This window comes from Lygodium microphyllum, chromosome 23, assembly GCF_053477565.2.
Source record: "Lygodium microphyllum isolate KBCC chromosome 23, Lygodium_microphyllum_v1.1.10, whole genome shotgun sequence".
Taxonomy (NCBI): domain Eukaryota; kingdom Viridiplantae; phylum Streptophyta; class Polypodiopsida; order Schizaeales; family Lygodiaceae; genus Lygodium; species Lygodium microphyllum.
The window spans coordinates 70444212-70467940 of record NC_141157.1 but is presented as its reverse complement, the minus strand read 5'-3'; the positions used below and the strand labels follow the sequence as shown (position 1 = coordinate 70467940).

The 23729-nt window shown below is 43.5% G+C and overlaps 1 protein-coding gene across 1 annotated transcript in view; it reads right to left on the bottom strand.

The window, feature by feature from the left end:
• Window positions 1–23729, bottom strand: part of LOC148016313 (dehydratase family) — a 57092-nt gene that overhangs the window by 12644 nt on the left and 20719 nt on the right. Inside the window, exons 3-9 of the mRNA XM_087664183.1 lie at window positions 15076–15123; window positions 14841–14995; window positions 13868–14062; window positions 13684–13795; window positions 13374–13443; window positions 13162–13224; window positions 12744–12863 (exon numbers count right to left, since the gene is read on the bottom strand). Coding sequence (XP_087520309.1) covers window positions 12744–12863; window positions 13162–13224; window positions 13374–13443; window positions 13684–13795; window positions 13868–14062; window positions 14841–14995; window positions 15076–15123 — 763 coding nt within the window. The remainder of the gene's footprint in view (window positions 1–12743; window positions 12864–13161; window positions 13225–13373; window positions 13444–13683; window positions 13796–13867; window positions 14063–14840; window positions 14996–15075; window positions 15124–23729) is intronic.

Below are 23729 nucleotides of genomic sequence, written 5' to 3'. Positions count from 1 at the left end.
CCCCGTGTTTGTCATCTAGTTCCATTTGTGCACTCTCACATGCTATCAGCACCAAAGGAGAGGACCCAGAGCTACCATGAAGAGGAGACCTTCTCAAAGTGCTATTAAGCATTCTCGAATGCAGTGCTTTCAGCCTAGTGGGCCTTTCTACAGCTGGCCGACCATCAAATGCAGCATTTTGCAATCTCATGTCCCCTTCCCCAGCCCCATATACAAGCTGCCCTTAAGACGCAGCCATTCTAGTAGCAGGCCTCCACCTTTTTGGAGCTCCTCAACACCCAAAGGCAGCATTCTTGGTGTTTTTTGCAGGTTTTAAACAAACATCTATGGCTGACCAGCACAATTGGCAAGAACGGGTGGACCATCAATATGACGTAGACTGCAAGGACCGACAACCCGACGAGGGGGGTTGTAAAGAGCAGCATTATGACTGCCAAGATGAAGAGGATTGATGTGTAGACCAACCCAATGGGGGAGATCAAGAGATTGTCACAAAGATGAAAGAGATTGTAAATCAGATCAAGGTTCGATGTGGCTCCTTCCCAATGGCCAACAACATCCAAGAGCCCTCACCTTGCTATCATCGCACCCTTTGTACATGTGTCGATTTTACTTTACTCCCCGAGAAGGACAAGTTGGCTCCAACTATGCCCTGTGGTCATGCAAGGAGGAGTACATCCTTAACACTTGCAACCTATGGGACTTCGTTTTTACCCCTCCCATCCCCGCCCCACTATGGATTCCCACATCAGATCATCAGATCTACAGCCAATCAGATAGCTCTTGGGGACTGCTTCAACTCTCAACCTCAATCTTTTCTCTTTATGTGCTGCCATGATTTTGTACTTGTCCATGTATGCAAGATCCAGTCCACTGCAGATGTCTAGTGAAACCAGCCTTCCTTCTCAAATAGGGCAGCAGATACACTGATTAAGCACTGATTACAAGAAGTATAAAATTCACATAAACTGAAAATACAAATGTTACCACTTGATATTGGACAACATACACCCTATTGGCCCCAAAACCAGCACTCCTTGTGGTATTTCTTTAACTTGCATTACTAAAGGTTGAAGTACACTGAGATCCAACACCAAGGCCTATCAAGAACAACTTATTACAGCTTTTGCCTTTGACATCCACTAACTTCTCAGGATCTTTGGCCCATCATTCTGAGATAACTAACTTGCACATTACATGTGCACCTCACATTTCTACATTTAATCAAATGCCAAGCAAAGCATCAAATTTTCACCTCCTCATGACAAACCTTCCCCTTGAAATCTTTCCAATCGCCATCAATTGCACTCCAATTTGTCAAAAGCATCCATTGCCACTACAGGAAATCCATGTTGGCATCATAGTCAAACAACATGTGCACATATTGATTAATCATGGTCATGACCTTTGTATGTCTGAAATTCTCGTCACTCATTACGATTCGCACACATGAATCATAACTACTATCAGAACCATAATAAGGGGTGCATCCACATGCCAAAAACCAATACCATTCTAAGCACCAAGGCATTGCAAAGCATATTTTAATGCATAAACAACACCCTCATAGCAATGACGTACCACATGATACTCATGTAAAGCATACATCAGCTACAAACCAAATAAACCTCATGCAAATGTATTTCTCTTGCATCACCTGCAAATGTACATTGCATACCATCCATGTGTCACATACATGCCTTGCAAACGTACATCACATCCAAATGTACATTCCATGCCATACATGTCAAAAGCCTTGCAAATGTATAGTTTCAAAGCCTAGGTGCAAACCATACGCATCCGCATACCAACTCACAATGACTAATACATTGAATAGTGATCCCAATGGTAGAAGTATTGTCAACATATAATACCTTGGATGCAAACTCAGCACATCCAAGATCCACTACATGGCCAAGCCGTCCATCACTAGGGGAATGGAGATGCAACTTCCCCCTTGAGCATCATGCAATATTTCGAACCTTCTTAACTTTGTCGAGCTGGAAAGAGCCCTCAACTCTAATTGAAACACATCAAGGTAAAGTGCATCACTGAGAATGATCTGCCAAGTCACCCTCCTCCATCCATTTGTATCCTTCCATAGGTGAACAATATTGGAACTTCACCAAGAAGCACATGGAAACTTTACCTCTAGCTCTTCATGCCCCAAATCTTGCACTAGGTTCTAGGCCTTTTTCCCTCTAGAGCATAGAGATCCTTTGTACTTTCACATTGTTGCCATTCTATCTAAATCGGCATGAAACCTCGCATCTAGCTGACTAGCCCCTCATGAATACCTCATATGCTAGGAGCACTAGATGCATTAGGTAACATTCATGTTTGCATTCTTTGAACCATTGCAATGTGATTATGCATAGGAATTACATAGTATCAACCATACAAAGATACATTTTCACATGCATTGTATGCATTACTAGTTGCATTTTTCCTCATGTCCAACACTACATAGAGCATTTGCATGACCAGGCAGGTGTTCGTTGCACACTTTGTCTACCTCATAGTCTTCGTCACCATCATCATCTCCCTCACCATATCCAACGTCATCATTTTCAGCCTGATCAGGTGCTGCTTTGGGCTGCGTGTCGGAACTAATCAGTCCATTGTATTCAGCATTCATTTCAGATTTAGTGTATATTTTCTTCTCTTCCTATTGTCTTCTCTCTTCTCCTTTTCTCTCCATGTTCGTGTTCCTCTTCCATTGTGCACTTTCATAATTCAAAGACTCGAATCATCATGATTGTAACAAGTTGTAAGAGGATGTCTTATGACATTATGCTCTTGCTGAAACTAGTTTGTCAAGGATAAGGACATGTGCATCACATCTCAAATCTTCCATACCGTATTCATGTGGATATGCCAAATATCTAATGCCAACAAAATCCAAAAGAGGTTGATGGCAGACCTCCTAACTAGAGGAATGCTGAGGCAAAATCTCAATGACCTCTAAATAGGGCTACTCCATGGCTATAATTAAATCACAAAAGATACTACTCAAAGGCAAGAATCAAGCATTAATACCGACTAAGGTCAAAGATAGTACCCTCACATTTGGGAGTACTTTTACTAGTCTCATCAATGAATCCTGCAATAGACCAAATGCCTTGTCACCCATCAAGAAGGGAATTCCACTAGGCCACCTTAAAACAAAGCAAACTTTGCTTCAGACTAGGAGGAAGAGGAGGAACAGCATGAGGATGGCCACTAGGAGAAGGAAAGAGGTGGGTCACGAGAAAGAGAACAAAAGGAATTGAGGGATGGAGAGGACAACCAAGGAAGGAAATCTTCTTCGAAGAGACAAAGATAAGAAGCAACTCAATATGCAGAAAACAAACCAAGGACTAGGAAGAGAAAAAAAGGAACTAGGAAAAAACAATTTTGCTAGAAGTGAAGCCAAGGAAGTAAAGTTCCATGCTACTCGGTCACAATGGTCATGAAGTGACTTACTGTAAATGCACTAAGGGCACTTTAGGGTTAGGGCAGCCAAGCCCTATTTATAGGAGGTCTTATCCACTGGGAATCAGAGAGAGAGGGAAGTAGAGATAGAAGATGGAAGAGAAAAAAAAGAATATACAAGAGGTAAACATGATAAAAACAAAGCACAATGAATCAAATCAATATGTATGGTAAAGACAAAGCACAATGAATCAAATCAATATGTACTGATAGAACCTGGAATCCCTTGTCTGGCACTACTCAAAAGCAATCTCCAAGTATTAGATCTCCTGGAGCTCCCTTGTAGACTAAAACGTGCATTAAAACAACAGCTTCCTCTCTGCTACTCGAAACCCAAATTTGATGGCTCCGTTGGCTACGAAAGGGCGGTCAACTGCGATCGTGACGCGCGCGATTTCGCCCATCTTTTCTTTTTCATGAAAAATCCAAAACTAGCTGAAAAAGTAACTTGCTTTTTGCATGCCACTCTAATCTAGATGTTTTCCTAACTTTTTAGGATAGTTACAATAAATAATATTAAAAATATGCTAAATTTGTCCAAAAATCGAGTACTTTTAGACCATCCATGCCACGGACACTAGCACTAATGACTCAGATCACATTGACTCTCTAGATCAATAAGAAAGTCGGATGATGATGCACTCCAAAGTTTTTCACACTGTGTCCGCGTAGTGGCACGACATCCACCCCCTCTGAACCTGCACATCCTCCGGTGTGTGCCAAAATCCTAGTTGTCACCAGATTCTGAGTCCTTCTCATCCTCTACAACCATATCCTTTGCTTCTTCATCTTCCATATCTTTCTGGCTATCCCCTCTACCATGGCCACTATTTTCTTCAAATTCTGGTAACTCATAAACACTAGATTCCCGCCTCTTGAATAATTTGATTATTTTCCCTGCTACCAGAAGTTTTATGACTATCCCATCCAGCTCACTTAATATATAAGTAGCATTATCAAACACCTGTCTTACCACATAGGGTCCAAATCATCTTTTGAAAACTTTACACATGCCACTATGCTGATTGTCTAAACTGCTATCATAAACCAATACCCAATCCCCATCTTGTATAGTTCTTGACTTCAATCTATGTCTTTTGTCAAACCGTCTCTTGTTCTGTATCCTTGTTGCCCTTAACTTTGCAATTGTTGCCTCTATGTCTTTGGACTTTCTTTCCAACTGTCTAATGCGTAAGGCCAACAACTCCTCTCGATTCAACTCCTCTTCCCAAGGTAGCAAACTCCATGTAACTATCATCTCTTGTATCGGCATGATAGGTTTTTGACCATACATCAATTCAGCAGGCATATATCCGGTAACAGCACGTGTTGTTCTGTCAGTCCACAAAGCATAAGGGAGCAATCGTGGCCACTCTTTTACCTTCTCTCCACATGCTTTTGCCAATGCCTTTACAATAGGTGGATGACCTCTTTCACTTTTGCCATTTCCTTCAAGGTTATAAGCTAAAGTTAAAGCAAGCTTTATCCCCAACCGTGCAAAGAAATCATGAGCTTCATTAGCATCCAGTTCACCCCTATCTACAGTAATTTTTTCCACACAGCCATACCAAAGAAAGATCTCTTCTAAGAGAAAAGTATACACGGCATTTGTTGTCTTAGTACGTAGAGCTCTCCCTTCCACTTGATTAGTGAAGTCTTCACAGGCAAGTACAAGATATCTCATTTACCAAAGACATGTAGGCATCGTGACTAAATCCACCATCCACCTAAAATGAAGAGACAATGGATATGTGGGTTGCAATCCATCCCGATGTCTCACAGATGAATACATTTGACATGTCATACATGTTTCCACAAAGTGAGCAACATGCTTATACATACCCTGCCACCAATATCTTTCTTTGATCTTTGCAAAAGTACCCCAAACACCTCTATAGCCAACCCATAAGCTTTCATGAAATTCTTGTATAACATTTACTTATCAAGCTCTGTCACCCAAAACTCGCAATGGCATACCTTGTTTCTTTTTAGCATATTTCCATAAGTATCCATCTTTTAAGAAAAACCCATAGGCTTTCCTCTTAATCTTCTTAAACTCCTCATCTAACTATTCATCTCTCTTTGTTAATGTACTGAGGTATTGACCAATTCTCAGTCACTCTCCTACATATTTGTCTTCCAGAAACACTTCTACACAAGATACAAAACATCTAAAGTGTCTTCTCTTTGTTGTCCAAGCTTCTGTTAATGCTGTACCAACTCCTTGCATTGCTAAATTCACTCTTACAACATCATTTTCAGCCACAAGAAAGTCATCTTCTTCCTCCTCATCCATCATCCCAACTTCATTCTCATAGCCTGCTTGAGATAACATGTCAGCCATGTCAGAAGTGGTGCAGCAATGGAAGCATAAACATATGCTAAAATAAACTGCTAAACACAAGACAAAAGAAAAGAAAGAACACAATACAGATGAGAACTCAGATATATGCTCGAGAAATGGAATCCATATGCCAAGTCATGAGACAGTACAAATACAATGTGAGTCACCGGCTGTGGAGGCATTGGCACCTGCTCCCTCTCTCCAGGAACTGACAAGTAATGAATGAATGAATGAATAAGGGAGCCTAACAATAAATAGGGCAAATAAATGCCAAAAATATGATTGGTCGGTCAGCATAAAATGCTAGCCGACTAGCTGTAAATAATGCTAAATCCCCATAAATAGTGACAAATAAAATGCCTAAATAATCTCTATGCCCAACCTGCTAAACCACAAGTCCACACTTAACCGTGAGCTGACTAATCTGCTGACACCCTCTCTCAAATCATGGGTGATCTAATACAATACAATACAATATACAATGATAATGTCGCATCATAGTACATACAACAATGTCCACCAGAGTAGAACCATGGATACCCAAGTAGTGGGTGCGCAAGCCACTACCAAGGTGCCTCGGAGAGAACCTAATGCCGATGTCGATCGTACCCGCTCCTGAAGATAGAGAAGATCATAGCAGCTCTCAATGTCTGTCAACAATGCCTCTGATGTAGCATACGTGACCATCTTGTCACCAATGCCACAGCGCATAAATAACCATGGATTCTCCTTCTTTGGCCAGACCGCCAAAGTGTCCCCTCATGTGAGCTCTAGACGAAAGCCACCCGCTCTCTGTCAAGTAACCAACCCATCATGAACCTGGATGTCAATCCTAGCTCCAGGATTTGTACCTGTCAGACTACCGTCGATGCGTCAAGGATGTCCCTCTCTGGATCCTATATATCTGTATAGCAATATAGATGAGGCACGGCTGCCCCATCTCACCACCCTCTCACACTCCCTCTCTGGCATTGGAGAGTCGTAAGTAATGACCCCATCACCACCACTAGAAAGCAGCTGAGAAAGGGGCCACTAAGCCCTTCCCACGATCCGAAGAAGAGCATCCCTTCCGTGCCTTGGACTTCGCCTTGGCTAGAGGATCGGAATCTGAATCTGAGGCAAATGATGACTCATCGAAGGAGTCCGCATCCCCCTTCATCTTCTGCTCCTTTTTCTTCCTAGAAGCCGCTGACTCTTTGCAGTCCTTCCTTAAATGACCTTTCTTGCCACAGTGGTAACACTGGGCCTTCGACTTCTTCATCTTCGAACCCCTCTCTGAAGCTGCAAAAGCCTCACCTGAACCTCCATAATGCGTATCATCAGTGGATGTGCATGGAGCAGCCATCTGTAGAGGATTTAGAAGAGAAGTAGAGAAGAGAAGGTATTTGGAGAGGGAACACAACCAAACCACGAGTACAGACTGCCAAAAACAAGAGTTCACATACAGTATAACCCAAAATCTGATCAAAATAAGCCAAAATCTGCTGCACAACGTCAAAAAATTAGTTCAAGACTGCCAGAAACAGCAAAAACGGCCTGTTCTGCTAGTCACCCAACCCAAAAGAGTGCTGAAAACAGCAAAACCCAGGCTGCACACTGCATAAACAGGTGTAGGGAACTGTCGCCAACAGCCTAGTCAGGAAAACACAGGCAGCAGGAGGTGTTGGACACGCAGGCGATGCAAAGGCTGATCAAAACGCAGGCTGTACAGGTGCTGATGTTGGCAAAAAACGTAGGCAAAACAGGTCGCTTGATTAGAGCAGCAGCCGCCTAATCAGCAAAGGGGAAAACAGTCCTGAAATCAGCAATAAAACACAACAGAAAACACAAATCCTAAAATCTGATACCATGTCAGAAGAAGTGGTGCAGCAATGGAAGCATAAACATGTGCTGAAATAAACTACTGAACACAAGACAAAAGAAAAGAAAGAACACAATACAGATGAGAACTTAGATGTATGCTCGGGAAATGGAATCCATATACCAAATCATGAGACAGTACAGATACAATGTGAGTCACCGGCTGTGGAGGCACTGGCACCTGCTCCCTCTCTCCAAGAATTGACAAGTGATGAATGAATGAATGAGGAGGGAGCCTGACAATAAATAGAGCAAATAAATGCCAAAAATATGACTGGTCGGCCAGCATTAAATGCTGGCCGACTGGCTGCAAATAATGCCAAATCCCCATAAATAGTGACAAAAAAAAATGCCTAAATAATCTCTGTGCCCAGCCTGCTGAACCACAAGTCCAAACTCAACCATGAGCTGACTAATCTGCTAACATGCCACTGGGCTATCTCTTCCTGCAATATGCTAAAATTCAAGGTTCAAAGATTTCATGTATGCAATCCACCGGAGCATAGCAATGTCCGCAGTAGCACAACTAGAAATCATACCCAATACCGGCAAACAATCGGTCTCAATGACTACACGAGCACCCATAAAATACTTCTTATCACATTTAAGTGCTGTCACAATTCCCCATAATTCTCTTTTTACCTATGGATACCTTCTCTATCGTTCAATCAATACTTTAGCACCAAAGCAAATTGCAAATCTTTGCCCTTCCTCATCATCTTGCCCAAGTGCCTATCCAATCCCAATTGGGCTTGTACCAACAGTAATAATGATAGGCTTTCCATATGCATAATCAACCTTTCTTAATATAGGAGCAGATTTCAAGAGTTGCTTCAATTTCTTCATTGCTTTCTAATGCTTCCTTTCCCAATGAAATGTTCTAACAGAGAGCACGAGGATCGAGACATGCAATGTTTTCTCACAGCAAAGAGACAGAGAGAGAGAGAGTGCAAAGTAGAGAGAAGAGTGAGCACAACTTGTGGGTACAATGACGAGTGTACCTCTTTAGGTTTTTAGATAGATATATATATGAAAGTACAAATATACTAATTGTGTGTTCACATCTATGCACATATAAAAGGCACGATGGCCCTTTATTCCCAACAACCTCCCACCTAAAGGCAATGTGCCTTAAGGCGAGAAAAAAATCAGCTAAGTCTAGGTATGTACAAAGCTGAAATACATATATCTATCCAATTCCTATCATTTGTTGACAATGAGCAAACCACTCTGCTGGAAGACCCTTTGTGAGAAGATCTGTAGGATTATCATCTATATGCACTTTGACAATATCAATGCTCTTGTTGTCAAGTACATCTCTAATGAAGTGATACTTCACCTGTATGCGCTTCGTCTTTGCATGAAAGACAGGATTCCATGCTAGTATGATAGCACTTTAACTATCACAATGGAGAACGGGTAACTCTGTAAAGCCAAGCTCTCCTACCAGATGTGAAAGCCATAAAGCCTCCTTGCATGCCTCAGTGGCAGCCACATACTCTAACTCTGTAGTAGACAATGCAATACACTTTTGTAGTCTGGAGATCCAAGAGACTACTCCTCCTATGAATATAAACACATAACCAATAGTGGACTTTCTGCAATCCGCATGACCAACATAGTCTGCATCCGTAAAGCCAACAATAGATACCTTCTGCTTTCCAAAGCAGATACACAAATCCTTTGTGCCTTTGAGGTATCTCATAATACCTTTCATTGCTTCCCAATGCTTTTTACCAAGGTTTGCCATATATCTGCTAACCACTTCCACTGCAAAGGCAATGTTAGGACGTGTAGCAACCATAGCATACATCAAACTACCAACAACTGAAGCATATGATATCTTCGCCATTTCAGCCTTCTCATCATCCGATATAGGGCTGTCCTCTACACTGAATTTCACACATGGAGGCAATGGAACCCCAATTTTTTTCCCCCTCTCCATAATGAAACGCTACAAAACCTTGGAGATATACTCCTACTAAGATAGATAGAGTAATCCTTTTGACCTATCTTTGAGTATTCGCATGCCAAGAATGTGATTTGCATCACCAAGATCCTTCATGTCAAAGCTACCATGAAGACTTTGCTTCAGTGAGTCCAAGGCATGAGTATCCCTGCCAACAATCAGCATGTCATCAACATACAGAACCACGATAATCAGGCTGACATCTGCTGCCTTCTTGGTGTACAACATAGTACGGGGGAGTTTCGGAAACGGAAAAACGGAAACGGGAAAAACCAGAGTTTTGGAATTTCGGCTAAATTTTGAAAACAGGGAAACGGCGTTTCGGATTGTACACTAAAATAAATACAGTATTATGTGGATATGTAAATACATCAATGCCTACAATAACATATGCCCAAATTTCATACAAAACTTTTAAGTCCATGTCGTATGATTACAATCATGATTTATTACACATGTCACAACTCACGAGTGAAGATTGAAGAGTCAAGACTCAATGGTTGAAACTTAAGACAGCTTAACACAATTAAGACTCAATTTTCAAAACTTACGACAACAAAATGAATTATAATTTATGACTTATGAATCATCTATAATCTAGAGAGCAGTGAAGACTGACATCAAGCACAGTGGAGACTGACATCAAGAACAATGGAACAAGAATCAAGATGCATAATAAGTGAAATCAAGATACAATGATACATGTATCTATGTCATGTGAATAATTTGTCAAAACTCCAAAGTCCAGTGAGCACTGAGCACTGTGTACTAGTCTCTAGACTCTTGAAGAAGAAGAAGAAGAAGAAGAAGAAGAAAAGAGGAAGAGGAAGAGGAAGAGGAAGAGAGAGTAGAAGAAGAAGAAGAAGAGAAGGAGGAGGAGGAGGAGGCGGCGGCGGCGACAGCGATGGGAGTTGGAGTGCCCTGAAACGGACCGCAAGATGCCGAAATGCCGGTTTGCCGTTTCCATTTCGGTTCGAAACGGCCGATTCGTTTTGACATCCCCGAAACGCCATTTCGGGGTACTATGGTGTACAAGCAGTGATCCACTTGACTTCTATGAAAACCTTGAGACTGCATAAATGTATCAAACTTATGATACCATCTTGATTCACGAGTTGTGCAACCAAACATGAGTTACCAAGATAATTTTGAGGCACAAACTATGTGAATTACAATAATGGAGGTGCCCATAATAGACAAGGTATGTCTCTTGGTTCTACTTCTAGTGATTCTTTAACGATTGATGCATCTCATATTGCATCCACATGTGCTTCCACACACAACTACTCTAGTTTCCCCATCCCTCCATCCCATCCCATTACTTTGGGATACCATACCAAGACTATTGATCACACACTCACACGGACTTCGGTTTTGTTGAACTTTGCCTCCAGTCATGTCCTTGGCTCTACCTCTATTGATTCCTTTGGGCACAACTGGGAGCCAAGTTTCAAGTAGACCCTCAACCCTTGTGGATGTGACCTATGATTCCATCTCGGGTGTTCCAATTTCAGGATTTCCACATTTATGCCAAGCCCTAGCTATTGTGCCAAGAGGAAGAAGGAGTTTTGTGATAAGAGATTCCTTGGAATCAAGATCCATAGGTGTCTATGGGCGCTCAAAGTCATGGACTCTCGATTCCCACACCTAGTACATTGCCAATCTCACAAATGGTTAGTTTGTTTGTTTGATTACAAATTCTTAATTGCCCTCTAGCATAGCACCCATCTGTACAATACCTCTTCATGAGCCATTTGTGTCAATACCCCTTGGAGTAGACATTTGGGAATCCATCTCTAGTTCGACCAAATAATTTTTACCCTCCTTTTTTTTTCCCAAGGGGGGAGGTCCGGTCCCAGTTATGCACCCCCTTTTGGGCCTTCTAGACCTACTGACTGCATTTTCACTCCTCCTTTGGGTTCATTGGAGCCGCAAGTTCCAGTATCCCTCCTACATGACCCCTAAGAGCTTCAAGTTCAAGTCTCCAATTATGCACGAGTGAAAATGCAGCCAGTAGGTCTAGAAGGCCCAAAAGGGGGTTCATTGGAGCCGCAAGTTCCAGTATCCCTCCTACATGACCCCTAAGAGCTTCAAGTTCAAGTCTCCAGTTATGCACCCCCTTTTGGGCCTTCTAGACCTACTGGCTGCATTTTCACTCCTCCTTTGGGGTTCATTGGAGCCGCAAGTTCCAGTATCCCTCCTACATGACCCCTAAGAGCTTCAAGTTCAAGTCTCACCCCCTCCCTTGACTCACGGGGCATTCTTCATGTTAATAATTGAGCAAACATAACTTTATTGCAACAACTAACAATTCTTTCACTATCAAGATGAGATTCAATGGATCAAATTACACAACATGTGCTCGAGAGTTAAAGAGTCTTTGGGACTTAGTCCAACAGTCTGAGAATTGTCTTCTCCCAATTACGCTGACTTAGTCTGCTTATGGAAAATTTGCAAAGCTACAGCTGTTGTCAAGCTTATGCAAGGGTTGATGCCATGGTTTCACTCACAGCTCCAGCGCTTCCCTCTTGCATCAGAACCTTGTCTCACCTTGCCAACTGCTATGCTGCTCGCAATAGAACACACAAAATTAACCTGCTCATGAGCTTCAGCAGTTTTTCTCCTCCCATTTACAGCTTGGTATACCATAAGAGTCTAGCTCACCTTTAGATTTTGATATACCTTTGCAGCTGAAACCTAAAAATGGTTAATACATGTAAATGTAACGTAAAAACACTTACTTACCTAGAATTGAAGCTTCAGTTTTATGATATTTCCAAATTATTGGTTTAATGTTCAAATCCCAGTTAGCATGTACTGTTTATTTGTCAGTTCAGATTTGAAACGTTTACTTAAATTCTGATTGAGATCATTGTTGAGCAGATTTCCAACACAGTGGCAAGAATAAAGGAGATTATCACAAAATTGTGTCATTTATCAAGCTCCCTAAGAATTCCTGATGTACATCACAAGCCTTCAGCCCTAAGTTTTAAGCAAGACACTACAAGCAGTTTTCAGTACACATAATAAAGCACCTGCATGAGCAGTTGTGAAAATAAACTGATTGCACCTCATCCCCACCCAGGACCAGCTTACCGGAAAAGTACATGCCCTCTTTTCCAGTTATCTTTGCTACGGATCCTTCCGGTGCAACATTTCCATATAAGATCTGAAGATGACCTGATGATTTTATGGGTCGCTCCAAGGGAAGAATCACTTCCTATTTTCAATAAGGGAGCAGACAGTATAAAACATAATCAGAGCCTTGACATCAATGCAAGGTGTGAATATAGCTAAGTAATATGCCGCTGTATCAAGAAAAAGATAAGAAATAAAAAGGTTTTGTAGTTTCAAGAAAAAGATAAGAAATAACAAGGTGTGAATATACATAAGTAGCATGTGGCTATATCAAGAAAAAGATAAGAAATAACAAGTCTAGCCTGAGTTTATAGATTCCAATTGCACATATAAAAGGAAAAATTTTGCTACAAAAAGGGATCTATGAAGCAACAACTTGCCTGGCCAGCAGAGAGAGGTGGGCAGCCGGCCACATTTTCAGCTAGTGTTTTACCAGTTACTGTACTTCCGAACAAGGAGGAGGAGACTCACTTAGACACTTCAGCACAAGAATAAAGCACAATGTCTATAAACACCCACAAGCTTTTTTATCAAACACTCAGAAGCAAAAGTAAAATCTTGTACAAGGTTGTGTTGAGAAAAGTGTACCTGTCATACAATCACCATCAAGAATACCTTTCTCAAGCAAATACTTGATTACTGCTGGTGTGCCTCCCACCTGGAAAAAAGAGGCAGTTAGCTCACTCGGCCTTTTAAAATACATCTATCCAATCATCAGCTAATACCTAGTACCTGTATGTCATTCCAGTCCACGCTCCCTCCCCCAACCCCACCCCAAAATACACACACACACAAAGAGACCCTCACTATAACACCCTATAAAAGTTGATTTACTCAACTGGCGATTGTATGAAACCATTAACATACAAGCATATTCTTGAAACACTGATCATCATACCTTGTGGAGATCTTCCATGACATACTTCCCACTAGGTCTAAAATCTGCCAGAAGAGGCATTTCATCACTTACTTTCTGAAAATCATCCAGTGTCAGCTTTATTCCAACTGACCTGCATCCAAGCAAGTTATGAGTAGTAATCAAGGACCACTTTACCACGTTGGAGGTTCAGTCTCTTTCATACCGAGCTATGGCAATAAGATGCAGAACTGCATTAGTAGAGCCACCAAGTGCCATGACCATCACCATTGCATTACGGAGAGAGAGTTTGGTGATTATGTCACTAGGCTTTATATCTTTCTCTAAAAGGTTTAGAATATACTTTCCAGCCATTCGGCATTCATCAAGCTTCAAAGGATCTTCTGCAGGAATTGAGGAGCTGTAACCAACCCAAAAGTTGTTGTGAGAAAAGATCACCTCTGACTCTATACACAGGTTATCGTGTTCAACACACTTGTGCTCACATTAGAGATATAATGCACTTATGCACTAGGCTTCACGAAGTGCCACAGTCAAGACAAAAAAGGAATCAGCTATCAACTTTCCTGTATAGAGCTCCTACAGCATGAAATGTATCCACAAATGTTGACAGCTCATCACTAGTCTGCCATAATCTTATCCAACATTCCAGTGCAACTACAATGCCAACAGTAACCTGACCACAAGACCTTAGCCAGGTCTACCCACTAAGACTCTCATAGTCTGGTAGACTTGCATGCCAGGAGCACCTATATGTAATCAAATCAACCAAGCTACTAGGGTAGATGAAGACATTGAGAAGACAAAAACTTCCACTATTGTTTGTCCATGTTCAGAACGACCAGCAGTCGGTAGCTACAGCTCTTATTGGGTGAAGAAAAGGTGCAACTAGTCTGTTAGTTGACAAACCAAGTGTTAATGCCTTACTGAGAAAAATCAGAGTTCTTTATTGCAGGGACCAAGATGCATGGTCACCTCTTGTTGAACAATCCACCACTAAGGCGAACTGATACTATATCTACTTAAATTTCTCATGCAAATGTTGATTGAGGTTTCATCCAATGTGTAGATGCTGACCTGGACAAATTTACAGAATAAAAAATTTGGCATGACTCCAAGAAAACAGTACAGCGAACCATACTCATAAACACCCATCAGGATTGTGATTGTGTGGATACCTGTAGGGAAGGGACATGCCAAGTGTTTCAATTGCAGTAGCCATGGTGTTTGCTGTATACATGCCACCACATGCACCTGAACCTGGGCAGGAGTTTCTCAGCACCTTAACGCGTTGTTCGTCGCTTATTGACCCATTGACAAATTCACCATACACCTGGTGCAACATTAGATCCGATTTTGTGATTCTTTTTTGTGTTATGAAAGCAGCTAATGACAGCACACAATTTCATGTACCTGAAAAGCTGACACTATATCATATCTGTTCCCTTCGTGAACTCCAGGCTGCAAAAAAAATACACTGTCATATGAATTCAGCTGAAAAACGAAAAGGGATCCCTAGATCTGGGATCTTTACTGCTTGAACTCACCTGAGATTGACACACTGTTCAATACAAAATATAATAACTAGATTTGCAAGTAACCTAACACTCCAAAAGAAACTCGAATCATCCTTGCAGAAAAAACACTATCAAATTTTCCATGCATGCTTTCGACTTGAAAGAGTAAGCATATGAAAACACACGTCAAAAACATGAGAAAACATCAAATCAACCATTTGCAAAGTTCAGGATTCTGACCATCAAGAGCTTGAAGATTCAGGGCCAAGATTTGACAGATTTAATAAGTGATAAAAGCAATCTGAAAAGTAAGGGGTTAATACATTCCCCTTTACTTTGGAGGACAGATTTATGTACTTGTAAGGTTTTCTATCACCTAGGCCAAAGGAATATGCATACGCATTGTATGGGTTTTAACTTCTGGCAGTGGCAGATGACTTTGTACTGTTAGCAGATTAGTAAGCTCATGAATGAGTCTGTGCATGCACTGTGGGCTGAGCACATTATTTGTGCAACTCTTTTTTTGTGGACACCAATTTTTTGTGTGTCAAATTGTGGATGCCTAGCATTATCCAGTCATTTTTACTTTGTGTTACACAGATGCAGGATCAGCTTTGACACATGCAGTCCATGCTTTCTGACGCTCATCTAATGGGGATTGTGCTCAATAAGCTCCCTCCAGAGTTTGGAGTAGCCAATACTTTGAGGGCCTAGACATCTTCGCATCTAATGAGCTTCATTCCTATGTCATTGATGTTGCTTGAGCATGAGGCATCTTTGAGGTTATAGGGGAGGGTTCCATCTCGACATCTACATAAGGAATATAAGAAGCTAGCGGCTTCACATAAGGAGGAGGAGAAGAAGAAGTAGGATACATAATGGTCCACCCAACAAGTCATCCTCACCCTCCTCTTAACTTTGATTCAGATCCTCTGACCAAGGCACAAAAGGGATCCTCTTCTGTAGAGAGAGAGAGAGAGAGAGAGAGAGAGAGAGAGAGAGAGAGAGAGAGAGAAGGGGTTGGCACGCCCTCCTTTTGCTCCTTTCTACTACTAGTGATGCGGTCATCCCTCACAACTCTCCACTGCTAAAGAGGGAGTGAGAGGGTGGCGAGGTGGGGGTAGGCATGCCTCATCTATACAAATATACATGTGCTTGACGCATCTATTGAAGTCTGGGACATTTTGTGTCACAAGGACATGAAATTTGAATGCTTTCCTAGTGCTTTGCTTCGCATTTTATTAACTTAATAATCAAATGTGCAAATATGAGATGCATATGTAATGTGCTAGCAATTTATTTCGCAATAGTGGGCCAAGGACCCTAAATATAAGCCAATGCCAAAGGCAAAAGTTGTAGCAAGTTATGTTTGTTGAGTAGGTGGTTTATCATTTCAAATATTGGCTTTGAACACTTTAATTAGCCATAAGTGTCCATGGTGACACTAGAGACTTGACATCAATTAACTAATTAATGCTAGTCTAATGCTAATAAGTGTTCCGAGATACTTGGGGGGAAATTTGGCCTTGCATTCTTCTAAGCCCTCTCTTTGCAACGTTCTTGTGTTCTTTTGTACTCATTTTTCTCACAGTCTTTCTTGTGTTATGCAATCTGTTATAGCAGTCTTCTACGCTTCCATCGTTGTGCCCACTTCTGACATGTGCTACATGTCTTATTTACAATCATGGACTATTAATATGCTACCCAGGCCCCATGTGTACATCTTTGTACCCAAATCAATCAATCAATTTTCTATTTGCTCATTACTCTTCCTTCTTCTCGTACTATGGCAGCTTGGATTTTTCTACTGGGCATTGAAGTGTAAGCTCTAACCTCTAAGTTCCTTGTGCTCTCTTCCTTCTTCTCTTGCTATGGCAGCTTGGATTTTTCTACCGGGCATTGAAGTGTAGGCTCTCTCTTCTCTACTTACATTACAAAGGCACCTATCTACCATTGTGACTCTATCCACTAGTTTCAGAAATACAAGCTGTAGTAGACAGCAAAAGATGGAGTACTCCTTCTAAACGATTAGAAAACAGCGTCAAGTGTAGCTAGAAGGAGAGAAGGCTGGGTGGATGGACTACTACGAGCAAAAAAGCAAGATGAAACAGAAAGTAATGTCCCCAGCTTTCATTATGAATGTTTGGATTGTGTCTAGACTTCAACATTAATACAAGAGACATCAGTTCCCAGTCCATTGTATATGGAGTATCTTTTTTCTTTTTCAATCATACCTACAAATACAAGAGAGATTAGTTTCCAGTCTATTGTATATGCACTATCTCTTTGTTTATCAACCATACTGTTAGCAGATACGTCAGCTCATGTGTGAGTCTGAGCTGCAGAGGCTAGGGCATATTATTTAGGCTATTTAGGTATTTTTTATTGTGTCATTTTATGGTCATATTGGGCATTTATTGCTGGCATAACTAACACATTTTATGGCATTATTCATGCCTATTTATTCTGGGCTCCTCCTCAATTGGCCAATTCACCACTTGGAGGTCCCATGGAGAGAGGAGCCGGTGCCGGTGCCCACGCAGCCAGTGACTCACTATTGTATGCGACAATCTCGTGTCTGATATATGGATTCCATTTCCCAAGCATACATCTGAGTTCTCATCTGTATTGTGTTCTTTCTTTCCCTTTCTCTTTTGTCTTGTGTTTCAGCACTTTATTACAGCTTATGTTTACGCTTCCATTGCTGCTCCACTCTTGACATGGTATCAGATTTCAGGATTTGTAGTCCTGCTATGTTTTCTTGCTGATTTTAGGACTGTTTTCACCCTTGCTGATCAAGTGACTGCTGCTCCATACAAGCAACCTGTTTGACCTGTGTTTTCTGCAGGTTTGCCATCGCCTACTGTCTACAGCCCCTCTATTGCCTGTGTTTTCAGTTTTCAGGTTGCTGCAACAGTTTTTCAGCCTATTTGTGGCAGTACTCAGCCTGCATTTTGGTGTTCTTGACTCCTTCCTGACTGGGCGACTGTAGTTTCAGGCCATTTTTGCTGTTTTTGGCAGTTTTTGACTGATTTTTGACTTTTTGCAGCAGTTTTGTCTTCTTTTGGTCAAATTTTGGGTTATATTGTATGTGAACACTTGTTTTCTGCAGTCTATGCTCATGTTTTGGCTGTGTTCCCTCTCCAAATAGCTTCTTTTCTCTACTTCTCTTCTAAATCCTCTACAAATGGCTCCTCCATGCACATCCACTGATGACAAGCTCCATGGACTTGATTATTACACGTGGAGTGCGGTGATGAAGGCCTTATTATCCAAAAGTGGTTATGGTATGTGGTTGGCGAAGCTCTTGCATGCCCTCAACAGCCTTCTTCTGTTCCAACTCATTTTGATGAAGACAACCATGAGGAAGCGATGCTTACATGGGATTCGGATGATGCTCGTGCTTATTCGGCCTTACTTCGGTGTATTTCCAAAGAAGTCCTACTAGCAGTCACCTCCTACAAGACAGCTTCAGACATATGGTCGAAGTTGCAGTTGATGTATGAGGCTCCTTCCACCATGAGGGCCGTTACTCTCTATGGCCAGCTCCAGCAACTGAAGTTTGAAACCAAAGATACGATCCAATCATTCCTACTTCAAGTTACCCAAACCCAGGACCAACTTTGCACTATGCGGTCTGCCCTATCAGAGGCATATCTTGTTGGTACGGTACTCTACAAGCTTCCTCGGGAGTTTAATGGAGTGGCGAATGCTTTACGGGCGCAGACATCTACGACTCCTATCAATTTTCTTCATATGTCCTCGATGTTGCTTGAGCATGAGGCGACTTTGCGACTACAGGGGCGGCTTCCGTCACATTATGGAGGTTCGAGTGAGACTCTTGTAGCTCCAGAGAGGGGTTCGAAGATGAAGAAGTCAAAGGCCTAGTGTTACACTGTGACAAGAAGGGCCATTTAGAGAAGGATCGCAAAGAGTTAGTGGCTTCCAGGAAGAAAAAGGAGTAGAGAACGAAGCGGGATGCAAACTCCTCCAACGAGTCATCATCTGCCTCAAATTTCGACTCAAATCCTCCAACCACGGCGAAGTCCAAGGCGCGGAAGGGATCCTCTTCTTCAAATTGTAAGAAGGGCTTGGTGGCCCCTTCCTCAGCTGCTTTCTAGAGGTGGTGATGAGGTCATCCCTCACGACTCTCCAGTGCCAGAGAGGGAGTGTGAGCGGTTGGTGAGAAGGGGAAGCCGTGCCTCATCTATATCTCTATACAGATGCACAAGATCCAAAGAGAGACATCCCTCATGCATTGATCAAAGTCTAACAAGTACAAATCCTGGAGCTAGGATTGACATCCAAGTTCATAATGGACTGGTTATTTGAAAGAAAGCAAGTGGCTTTCATCTGGAACTCACATGACGGGACACTTTGGCGGTTTGGCCAAAGAAGGGGGATCCATGGTCATTTATGTGCTGCGGCATTGGTGACAGGATGGTCAAGTGTGCTACATCAACGGCGTTGTTGACAGACATTGAGAACAGCTATGATCTGTCAGAGTGCAGCGGTGCGGAAGCGTAGGACTGAGAGAGAGAGAACGCAGAGAGAGAAGGGAGAGAAAGAGACAGTGGACAATGAAGATCTACTGTATAAAGAATGCTGAATACAAAGATATACACGGGCGCAGTGCGCTGGACTGCGTGTCTCCACCTCGACGATGCGACCTGCTGTCCACCTCGAAGTCTGCTGCAGTCTGCACTGTCTGCTGTCTGAAATCTGTGAACAGAGACAGAAATCTGCACGGCACCGGTCTGTAATCTGCGACAGAGAAGAGTGGCCAGACTGCTGGAAACGTCGACTATAAATAGTCGAAAAACTGCCTGAACTGGGGCGCCAGAAAATACCCTGTCGGCTTTTAATGCAGCCGACTGACTGTACAGGTCGGACTGCCACGTGGCAGTCCGACTGTGCAGTCCGACTGTTGCACAGCGATCTGATCTCTAACACCCCCTCTCAGAGCCTGGGCAGGGCAGAAGCCTGAGGGATCTGGAATGTTGCCGAAGTAGAGCCTGAGGAAGCGCCTTCGTAAACAAATCCGCAAGATTGTCCTCCGTCTTGCAATACTCCACAGTGATGGTCTCATCCAGAAGCTTTTCTCGGATGAAATGGTACTGAATCTCAATGTGCTTCGTCCGGGCATGAAAAACGGGGTTCCTCGCCAAGGCAATGCAACTCTCATTGTCACATCGCAGCAATGTAGGACGAGTCTGGGGGCACCCAAGCTCCTCCAACAATCTCCGAAGCCACACAACCTCGCATGTGGTGGAAGAGGCGGCCCGATACTCCGCCTCAGTAGACGAAAGGGCTACCGTGGGCTGCTTCTTGCTACTCCATGAAATAACACCTGCACCCAAAGTAAAGGAGTAACCTGTTGTAGACCGCATGTGGTCCACGTCACCGGCCCAATCCGAGTCGCTCCAACCTGCAAGTACAAGATCTGACCCATCTGTCCCTGCAGGGTAATGAATCCCCAAATCAGACGTCCCCCTCAGATACCGAAGTATCCTCTAAGCAGCCTGCCAATGCACCGTCTTAGGTTCACTCATGAACCCTGCCAAGAGCCCAACAGCAAAACATAGATCAACCCTCGTGTTGAGAAGCCAAATCAAGGAATCTATCAACTGTCGATAGCGGGACGCATCCGCCAAAGGATAAGCTGAATGGGAAGTGGCCTTCCAGTTCGGATCCATAGGAGTAGAGAGGGCCCGACAATCTTCCATCTCAAAAGACACCAAGAGCTCCTGGACATATCTCTGTTGGGAGAGAAAGATCCCCCTCTGAGACTGACAAATCTCATGGCCTAAAAAGAAATGGAGTAGCCCCAAATCCGTCATCTCGAACGTCCGATGTAAAGCTGACTTTGTCTCCTGGACCTGCTGTGCATCATCACCTGTGACAATCAAATCATCAATATATAATACAAACAGCACACAACCATCCTCGGAAGTGTGAACATACAGCTGTGGATCGGCCTTGGACCGCCGATATCCCAACTGAGGCTGGAGGAACGAATCAATCTTCTCGTTCCAAGCTCGCGGGGCCTGCTTGAGACCATACAGGGCCTTCTTCAACCTGTAGACTTTCCCATCTGAAGAACCAAAGCCAGGAGGCTGCTCAACGTAGATCTCCTCCTTCAAATCACCATTCAGGAAGGCCAACTTCACATCCAACTGATAAACAGGCCATCTCCTATGGCCAGCCAAGGCAAGAATAGCTCTAATGGTTGCCATACGAGCTGTGGGGGCAAAGGCGTCATGACAGTCAATCCCTGGGCGCTGGGCAAAACCCTTAGCAACAAGGCGAGCCTTGTGCTTATCCAAAGTACCATCACTGAGATATTTGGTCTTGAAGACCCACTTGACTCCAATCACCTTCTTCTTCGGGGGACGTGGCACAAGTGACCAAGTGCCATTCCTCTCAATAGCCTCCAACTCAGCTTCCATAGCTTTCTTCCATGGGGCGGACTGTAAAGCCTCCTTCACGGAGGTGGGCTCTCGATCCTGCATAACACGGGACATCAAACAATAATTGGAGCAAACAAGCTCCGAAGAATGCGCCTGGTGCCTCCGTGACCGCCGCGGACCATCCTGCGGTCCCCACTCCTCAAGAACCCCCTCGATCCCTGAATCACGGAGTGTGTCACGGGCCCAGCGAGGAGGAGGCCGAACCTCCCCTCATCGTTCTCCATCAGGAGAAGACTCTGGAATGTCCACCGGTGGTAACTCCTCAGAAGGGTCCGGTGGAACAGTAGACTCTGTGTCAGAAACAGAATCATAATCAAAAGGCACAAGCTCCAGTGGAACTGTAGAAGGAGCCAAACTCTCCCCTGGATCTCCAAGAACGGGATGCTCCTCACCCGTTGAAGTAACCGGAACCTCCACAAACCGCACATCACGGCTAGTATATACATCCCGCTTGACGGGATCATACAGTTGGTAGCCTTGGGACTGGGAGCTGTAGCCAACAAATACCTGTTTTCGAGAAGCCGCTTCAAATTTGTCACGGTGAGTCTTGGGAATGTGAACATAGGCATCACACCCAAAGACCCGAAAGTAAGAAACATCTGGCTTCGTCCCAAAATAAGCCTCAAATGGAGTCATCCCTTCCACAGCCGAAGTAGGGGATCGATTAAGGATGTGGACTGCAGTAGCCACAGCCTCGGCCCACAGAACCTGTGGGGTCTGTCGGTGCTCCATCATGGTGCGCGCCATCTCGATCACACTACGGTTCTTCCGTTCTAGAATACCATTTTCTTGAGGAGTATTGGTATTGGCAAACTCCTGGTGAATTCCTCTATCTGCACAAAACCGAGCAAATTCATTAGACACAAATTCACCTCCCTTGTAGGATCGCAAGGTCTTCAACTTCCGGCCTAATCGGTTCTCCTCAAAGAGAAGCCAATCCTTGAAGTGCGAGAAAGCTTCTGACTTTAGTGCCAAAAAGTAGGCCCATGTCATCCTGCTGTAGTCATCCACAATCAGCATGAAGTACGAGCTCCCACGCAGGGACTCAGTCCTCATAGGGCCACATAGATCCGTAGATACTAACTCCATCGGTGAAGTAGACCGCCGCGAAGCGGTGTGGGGAATGGCATCCCTATGCTGCTTCCCCCGTATGCAGGAGACACATGGCTGCTGGCTCACCACTATATCCGGCAACCCTCGAACAAACTGTCCACGTGACGCCCTCCGAAGATAGTCATAGTTCAGGTGACCAAACCGAGCATGCCATAATTCAGACTGTGACTGTGAGGTAAGAAGAAGAGTAGAGAGGGCAGTGGAAGACTTCAGTTTGTAAATGCCGTTCTCCTCATATCCAGATGATAGAACCTTCCTCGATTCACGATCAAGGACTCGCACAGTAGAACTGTCAAACTCCACCAAAAGACCAAGGGAACAAATCTTATGTACTGAAAGGAGATGGTACCCTAATCCTGGTACATGCAAAACCTCTGAGGTATGGGTGCCACCTCGTCCATCCGGAATAAGCTGCATCTTACCCCGACCTGCAATAGAAACTGAAGAGCTGTCTCCAATGAGAACCTGCCCACGCGAAGGTCGCAGCTGGGCAACACCATCGGATGAAGGAGTCATGTGCCGTGAGGCACCACTATCAACAATCCACTCTCGAGCTTGGGGAGCCGCCATCGCAGCATCAGAAGCATTCGGTGAAGCGTCCTCAATGACAACTAGATGTAGAAATGCAGCTGATGAGGGTGCAGCCACCACTCCAGAATCCTTGGTATCCTTCTTCTTGGTGTCCTTCGTGTCTTTGTCAGGGCAATCCTTCTTCCAATGGCCAGTCTTTCCACAAATATGACATGTGGAGTCTTTGTCCTTCTCCTTCTCCTTGTCCTTCTTGGACTTGTTATCCCCCTTCTTCTTCTTTTGGTCCTTCCCCTTCTTCTGAGAGGCTTGACCGGTCAACGCCTCCGACTTGGAAGCATTCTGTCCCTTTAACTGTTCCTCTTGGTCCAAGACCATAGGAACCAACTCTTCCCAACGAAGAGTAGACTCTCGCCCCGAAGCAATAAGGGCAGAGTAA